At 40.6% G+C, this 8,650-nt stretch overlaps 1 protein-coding gene across 1 annotated transcript in view; it reads right to left on the bottom strand.

The window, feature by feature from the left end:
* PTH2R (parathyroid hormone 2 receptor) overlaps positions 1–8,650 on the bottom strand; it is a 68,994-nt gene that overhangs the window by 11,217 nt on the left and 49,127 nt on the right. The window contains exon 9 of the mRNA XM_042437939.1: positions 4,245–4,311. Within this exon, the coding sequence (XP_042293873.1) occupies positions 4,245–4,311 (67 nt within the window). The remainder of the gene's footprint in view (positions 1–4,244; positions 4,312–8,650) is intronic.

The raw sequence follows: 8,650 nt of genomic DNA, 5'->3' as shown, positions 1-8,650 counted from the left end.
GCAATCTTGAAAAGTAACATGAATAGGGTCTTTAAACTGCAGTGATCGTGTGGATTTATGATGTTATGCCACAGAGCATCTCCTTACATGATACAAAATAACATCTAAGGATAGTGTTTGAACCCTACAGCACAGCTTTTCTTATAGTTCTTCCTCACCTGGACAATCCAGCCCAGAGTGTACAAGTCCATTATAAAATTGGTAGCAATGTATACTGTGTATAACTTGTAAGTCGCTTCGATTGTCATCGACAGAGGTGGGATATAAATAATAATAATAATAATAATTATTATTATTATTATCATCATCATCATCTAATTCGAGCAGCACCTTCTGAGGCAAAGTGATGGTGGGGGTTGATATAAGACAGGAAGAAGGGTTTATCAGAGTTTGAAGACTCTGATAATAAATAAATAAATAAATAAATAAATAAATAAATAAATAAATAAATATTTGTAACTAAAATTCCCAGAATATGTTTTCCTTTTTCTTTTTTTTAACCTTACAAGAGCATTGTGAATATTTTCTCCCGCTTTCTACGTCAATGTCATACTGCACTGGTTTGGCTACACTTTGCTTGGTATAGATACCACATAATCTTACAGTAGTTGGGTTCTTGCTATAAAACCACACTGCAGTCTTAAGATTGGCAAAGTGTTCATTCAAGAGCCTGGGAAAATTACCTTTGTGAACCACAAATCCCAGAATGTCCCAGAGGGATCCTGGAAGTTATAGTCCAGTTATGTAACTCATCTACACTTTAGATTTTTGCCTTTCCCCTTGGATTAGACCCTATGGGGAACACTGGGTTCAGTAAAGGCTGTGTGGAGTCACAACAGTTTATGACACCTTTGACTGATTGTGGAAGAGCAAAGCTTCAGGCAGTGCTGAAGAGCCCTGGTGAACAAAGCAACCCAGCACAGGCCAGGAGAGAAAAAGCAATCATAATAAGTGCAAGAGACACATCAAGGGATGCAAAATAGAACTCCAAGCATTGCACAAAGACCACGAATCTGCCTCCCCCACTTGCATGACTTTAAGATTTTTTTTTTCTCTCCGTCCTCTTAGAAATGAGAAAATGTGGTTTCAAAATATTTCACAAGTGTGCCATTTCCCCCGTCTTCTGACAAATCATTGAGGAGGTGTGAAAAGCAATCTTGAAGAGTTCCAAGAAGCTTGAAAAGAAGAAAAGTCAGTGCAGTAGCTTTGGCATTTGTGTCACAGAGTAGGCGCTTTATGTGTTCAGACATCAAACAATAGTTAAACAGCAGAATCTCTCTTGATCCTGAAATGGAAATTGCTGTCTCTGATTCTTCAAAAAAAACCAAGAGAAAGGAAATGAGAAAAATAAAGGGTATCCTCCTGCTCTTTGCCTGCACAGATGCATTCTTCGCAGGAGGAAGCTGTGAGCATAAGCAGAAACAGAATTGCCATGTATGAGTGATAATCTTGGCCTCTCTACATGAAAAGGGGAAGAACACAGTAGAGGATGCTTCCCTGTCCCAGAGCTTGCAAAAGTGTAGGGATGTAATTCTTTGCTAATTTTTTTCCTGGAAGGAATCAACAAATAATTTTAGCAGCTTTCTTTCTGCTGCAAGGAGTTTTTTCAAAAGCTGTGAAGTTCTCAAAGACTATTCACAGTTCAGGATTTATTCTTCACAAAATTCACATGGGTATTTTTTCCACAGAAAACAGCATTTTCTGCCCAGGAAACAGCATGTTCTGTACATAAAGTAATATGTTTTCTGTGGGGGGAAACCCACTCACATGCAAATTTTGCACAAATTATGTCTCCAGCTACAAAGATTCTCAACAGTGCAAGATTCTCTACATCAGATTTTTCCACATTCAAGAAGCATGTTTTTCAACCACTTTTTAAATATATAGCCACTCCTACAAAAGTGACATGTTAAGACTACAATCCACAGAATCCTCCCAGCCAGCATAGCCAAATTTTGGGAGCTGTGGTCAAAATGTACGTCTTCCCATATCTGCTCTCACCTATGGAGCATATCTTATTTCTATTTCAAGGGAGGTCTGTAGCCTCAAGCAAGGGATTCTACATCATCTCCTGAAGCGACTGGAGGAAGAGAGAATGTACCAGCCTGTTATTTTCCATAGCAGGCTCCAGGCTTTTCGTGCAAGCAATGTATTTGGAAATAATAATATAGGAAGCAGCCTTGTGCTGGCCATCAGTTGATCTAGCTCAATATTGTCTACTGTGATAAGAAGCATCTTTCCATATTTTCAGACAACAGGTCCTTCCAAGCCTCACCTGTTGAGCTACCCATGTCTTAAAGACATGAGTGTGTCACTATATCTGATGGTCCTGATGAAAAATCTGTACTTAGAACAAGAGGTGTCTGTCAGAACAACATATGGAGAAACAAGCTAAATGGCCAGGCATGGCTGCATTTTATTACCCTATTTGTTATGTATGCAGAAAATATCATACAAAGAACAGCTTTAGACTCCGAAGTAAGAAGTGGACATAGGAGGAAGGAACATCAACAATCTAAGATATGCAGACTTGGAACAATTATTAAGGAAAGTCAAGGAAGAAAGTGCAAAGGCAGGCTAACTGCTGAACATAAAGAAAACAAAAATAATGACCACTGAGAATCTACATAAATTCAACCTAGACAATGAGGAAATTGAAATAGTTAAAGATTTCCCATAGCATGGATCAAACATTGAACAGAATGAAGACTGCAGTCACGAAATTAGGAGAAGACTAGAAATGGACAGGGCAGCTACGAAAGAATTAGACAGGATCCTAAAAAGTAAAGATATACAACTAAACATTAAAGTTAGCATTGTCCATACCATAGTATTCCCCGAGCAGATGGGGTAAAAGGAGCAACCAGAGGCCTCTCCTGCCCTGACCAGTGCAGGACTGCGGCAACCAGATGTCACAGTCATGAGTCAGGCTGCTGCCACAGTCCCTAATGGCTACGGCAAGGAGTGGATAAAACCCACTCCTTTTGTGGCTGGGTTTGGGCCACCTTAAGCAGTTCCAGAGCTGCTTCCACATGGTTTGGAGGCATGCATTGTCTAAGCGCCACATCCACAAACTATGTGCAAGCCACTTTTTTCACCCATCTGTCTCGGGCCCAAAATGATCAAACTGAGGCTGTCGTACTTTGGCCACATCATGAGAAGACATGACTCATTAGAAAAGACAATAATGCTAGGAAAGTTATAAGGTAGTAGAAAGAGAAGAAGACCATACACCAGATGGATAGATTCAATCAGGAAGTTCACAACCTGAATTTTCAGGACTCAAGCAAAGTTGTGGAGGATAGGGGGGCATGGAGATATTTCATCCACAGTTGCCATGAGTTGGGGTTGATTCGAGGGTAGTTAACAACAAACAACAACAGTGTCAAGAAGTGACTCAAGGAAAGCATTAATGGCTGATTTCTACTTTCCATGCAAATGTTGATGCAAGAAATTGAAAGCTCTCTCTCCTCCTCATGTTCTCTTAAAAGAATAATATCCAAAACACAAAAGCAGAAAAGGAGGCTTATAGCAATAACAAGTACATTTCTATACCACTTCTATCATATGTCTTCTGTTATCATCTGTCACAGGATCTGGAATATTGGAAAGCCAAGATGGGTTTTAGCCAGGAAGAATCACTGAAAAACAGGAATAGATTTTCTTGCTACTGCTGTTCATTTAGGTGATTTTATTCATCTGTGTGTTACAGCCTTCAACTATGAATAGATGTACAACTAGCTCTCCACATCCACGGCTTTGACTTTGCAGAATTGATTATTTACGGATTTGATCAATATCTTCTCTCTAGTTGTCCTCCAGCACAACTATACCAGATGTTGACCATAGAGTTGTGCTGGAGTACCTAGTGATTACTGGAGAACACACTTCTCTAGACATTTGTAGGTCCTCCATCATGATTCTGTGGTCATCTTCTGTAAGATGTTGACCACAGAGTTACTCTGAAGGACCTAGAAATTCCTACAGAGATGTTCTCTCAGGTTAAAAAAAATAGTGTTTTTTTATTTGTGTTTTTCCACTTTCATGGGAGTCCTGTGCCCTTAACCCCAGTGAATGTGTATACACTGTACTTGGAGTAAACCTACTAAAATCACTTGAGTTACTCATGGCTGGCACAAGACTCAGTCATCTGAGTAAGTCTATTCTGAGTATGACAAAATCTGGAACCAACCCAGTAATGTTTATTAGAGTGAATTAAAAATGATATGCATGAATAATCCTACCCCAATAGCTACTAAAATTGGAGCTTGGTAAATCCACTTTATGTCTCCAGCACTGAGCTCCCAGCATCTGTGAAATCAAGAACATTTTGCATAAACAAGCAGAGCAGCAATAAAAACAGTTATGCAGTATATTCATTCTGTGGTTGTGTCGGCTCAGATTCATTTTGAAGGGTACGTGGTATAACCATTTCAGGCTTTTAACAAGTCTCCAACGAGCCTTCACCTTTAACAAGGTATTGGGAGTGGAACAAATGAATATCACATACAGTACAACTTATCATCCTCATTGTAATTCCAGGCTGATAATTCAAGAGCCAGTTCTCAGATACAACAAAATGACGAGGAAAATTATCTCCATGTCCACCCTATGGAAGAAGATGTAGACAAAGCAATGTAATAGAAAGTTTGGACTAGCATTTTAAAGTGGATGGAGAGGAAATTGTTAGGCAGCACCTCACCACTTACTTCACTTGAACTTGCATTTGGGAGCTGATTACACACAAAGACTAGTGCCCTGTTAGTGACTTACAAATGCCTTACATTGTCTTTTTATTATTAAGGCTGGAATTCTTTATCATCCTTGCTCAGTGACCAAAATTCAGCCAGCACTGGTCTTTCAACTACTGCAGTCCCCAGTCCATAGCCAATTACTGAACATTGTAGAGTGGCAGTGGGAGAGATGAGAAAAGCATCTAGCTGTGTCCTTGTAGCCAGACACAGAATGCTGACATTATCTATTGAGTCCTCCAGTAGACTCCCAAATTTATGTGTAGATGTTGTCATTGTTCTGCATCTGGCTATAGGGCCATAGCCAGGTGCCTCACTTATGCTCTCCATTCTCCACTGGTCACAAAATGGCCACAGAGGGAGACTGCAACAGCTGAACGGTGAATCCAGGAGGGAATAAGAAGGAAGCATAATTCTATCTACAGAACGTTTAAAATTAAAATTTCTGGAACTTTTGAAGCCATCAGCAGGACTCCTGGTTTTCTTCTAATGAAAATGTTTGGGGAGGGGAGAAAAATGCAGCGTTAGCACATTTTAGAGATTGAAAGTCACTTGGCATACAAGTACCATTCTTGGTATATTAAAGGTGCATTTTATTCATAAAATATTTCCAAACTGATTTCACTTTTTAAAATATTATTGTTACACATAGAGCTACAAGGTCTTGAAGCATAGGGAACACCTCAGCATTAAAAGAAAAACCCACCTCTTTGCTTTGGCCAGAAAAAAACACAATAAAAAACAGACAAAACCATCAATATTACTAAAACGAAAAAAAAATATTTTGCCTCCTCTTGTCTTTTGCAATGCCCAGCAGACATAACACATTAATTCCCATGAAAAGAACTGAGAAAAAGAAACCAAAAACCAGGAATTGCAATGAAGTGAGAATACTGCACACAGTCTTACATAGTCTACTTACATAGTTTTTAGAAAAATGTCAGAAGGGAGGCAGTAAATATATGAATTATTGATGTTGTATACCACTAGGTCATTTCCAATGTATGGCAACCCAAGATTTGTTCAAAGGGGGATTGCCTTTGCCTTCCTTTGAGGCTTAGAGAGTGTGATTTGCCCAAAGTCACTCAGTGGGTTTTCATGGATCATCAAGGATTTGAACCCTGGTTTCTAAGGTCATACTCCAATAGCCACACTATACAGGATGTGACTAAATATATGAATGCAGTTGTGTACCTCCAGATCATTTCTGACCTATGGTGTCCCCAAGGCAAGCCTATCATGGGATTTTCTAGGGCTGAGAGTGTGGGACTTGCCCAAAGTCACTCAGTGGGTTTCCATGGCTGAGTGAGGAATCAGACTCTGGTCTCCAGAATCGTAGTCCAAAGCCACTACACCACATTGACTCTCCAAATATATTAGTACCTTATTCTACAAGAAAATATTCTATAATCAATTTCTTCAATGTTTATGGGGGTAAAGGGTTTTGGGGAAAAATGTTCCTTTGCTACCCTTGGTCTTCACATCTCTAGTTATATACAGAAGTGCTATCAAATTTCATCCAACTCAGGCCTAAAAAACAAGTCAACCATCTAAGTAATGCAGAAATGACCCCCAGGAAAATTCAAGCCCATTCTTGCAGGTAAGTTTTAGGGTAAGAAAACCTGCTAAGTTCTACTGCTTAACATGGATCTAAGCATCTGTAGGCTACTAGCACAGCCTGGAGAAGTTACTTTGTCTGGAAAACTCACCACGTAGACTGGCTATTCTTCTGGGAGCCAAAAGCCCAGCCTCCAAGGTGCAGCGTTTCAGCTCTTCAATGCCAGTCCTGTACAAAAAACCCACTGCCATTTCTTTATCCAAAGCCTGTTTTGAAGATCTGTCCCTAGGAGGGCTGATTGCTTGCACAACACGGCTCTTTTCATTTTTTCAATAGGGAATTATCTTTTTCAAACCTTTAACATCTTTTCTGGACAAAAGCAGAATGGATCAAGAAACTTCTCTTTTTCCAGCACAGCTGCAAAGGTTGACATTTTCTTGCAGTAACTGTAGTGAATGCTAGCTGCCTTGCCTGTTCCACAGATGTGGAGTTTGCTGTTACTGCTGTGGTTAGATCTAGGGATTTCACAGTGAAATGCAGACTTTTTCCAAGTGCTTAGTGGAGTGGAAAAGGGCCGTCATCCAGCTAAAAGAAAGAACTCAAGCTACTTTCAATGTTTGTTAGGAAAGCCTGAATGAACAGAATAATTATAAATACGACTGAGTATTGTTTCTTTTACAATTGGGGCAGTTATTTAGTACCAGTACTAAAATGTCATCATTCCTATCTGAATCATGAAGAATCCCAGTTTGATGTGGGCATGCCCATTTTCGCTTGCTATTATTCAAATTGTGGTTGCAACTACCTCCCCATCCATTTTCAAATTAAAGTTATAGGGAAAGCACCTATGAATGAACATAGCTTAGTAGAGTTATCTATGGAAAGTTCCATCAAGAATCATAGGCTACAAAAGGCAATGAGAGCCACCAGCCCAGAAGCTTCCTCATCCTGAATCTCCAGGGGAGCTGGTGATCATGAATGTTGAGTTGGCTCTCCCAGTGCCCTTGTTCTCACATTACAAAGGGTAATCAGTTTTGTAATGTCTAAGACAGAGTAACATTTGGACTATGACTCCTAGAACTCTCCAGCCAGCATGACCATCTACAAGGCTATGGTCCTGTCTCCACAGTCCAGGGCTAGCCCACAGTATCCTGGCCCCAGAGCAGTCCCAATCCTCTCCTGTTTTCAGGGCCCTCTGTTTCAACACAGGGCAGCTGAATTCACACGATTCTCACTGAGCCTCCTAATGCTTCAACCTCCAAGGTTTGCTTTGATCTGTGGTCTGTATAAGATGCCCAGCCTCACTCACATGTCTGGGGGTCTTGTTCTGGCCTCTGGGCAAGTGACTGGCAGTAGCAGTAGATGCACCAGTTGGCTCAGTGGATGTATTTTAAACAGCTACCCAGTGTCAGAATGGAGAGCTCTGAATCCTTTGGGAAGATGCAAAGCAAACAGGTAGTTTTTAAAATGAGTTTTAAGAGGAACATACGCCAGTGTTGAATGGGCCAAGCATCACCCAGTCTATTTATACTAGAACTGGTGTTTGGGCCATGCACATCTAATTTCCCTGCTGAGAAGACAGTGGAAGGGCATTTTATTTGGCCCATACAGACCGAGTCTAGGTTATGTGTGGACAGCTGTGGCCCTCCAGATTTTTAAAAACTAGAGCCCCATCAACCCCCCAACATACACTATAGTGGCTAGGCCTGATGAGAGCTGAACCCTCCCAAAACCATCTAGAGCAGGGGTAGGCAACCTGCGGCCCGCAGGCTGGATGCGGCCCGGCAAGGCCTTGGGACCAGCCCCAGCCCAGTCCTGCCGCCGATTGCCGCCGGGGCCTTTGGGGGGCAATTGTCTATAGAAGCCTCAGAAACATGCATTTATATTAACATTTTTTAAAAAATCAGCAAATTTTTTCATGTGTCCTCCATTTTTTAAAAAAAAAGTGTCTTCCATTTGAAAATTTTGTCCTACATTTGTCCTGGTTTATTTATATATTTATTTTTTTTAATTATTTACTTATTTATTTTTTTGCTTCGGCCCCCCAGTTGTCTGAGGGACAGCAACCCGGCCCCCGGCTCAAAAAGATTGCCTACCCCTGATCTAGAGAGATCTAGTTATTCATTTAGATCTTGCTCCTTCCTGACAATCACTTGCAACTCAGGAGAATATTATGACAGTGCTTGGAGAAGTGTGGGAGGGAGAGAGGCACTCAACTGTTTTAATCTCCAAGTTTTTTAACTGTTCAGCCTGAACAACAAGCCAAAAGAACAGCTGAACAGTCAACCATCCTTAAATTTTGTTTATAAGATGAGGAGTGACCTATCATGCTGCAAAAAAA

This window comes from Sceloporus undulatus, chromosome 1 (assembly GCF_019175285.1).
Source record: "Sceloporus undulatus isolate JIND9_A2432 ecotype Alabama chromosome 1, SceUnd_v1.1, whole genome shotgun sequence".
NCBI lineage: Eukaryota > Metazoa > Chordata > Lepidosauria > Squamata > Phrynosomatidae > Sceloporus > Sceloporus undulatus.
The sequence above is the reverse complement of the archived record's forward strand: the minus strand, read 5'-3'. Positions and strand labels throughout refer to the sequence as shown.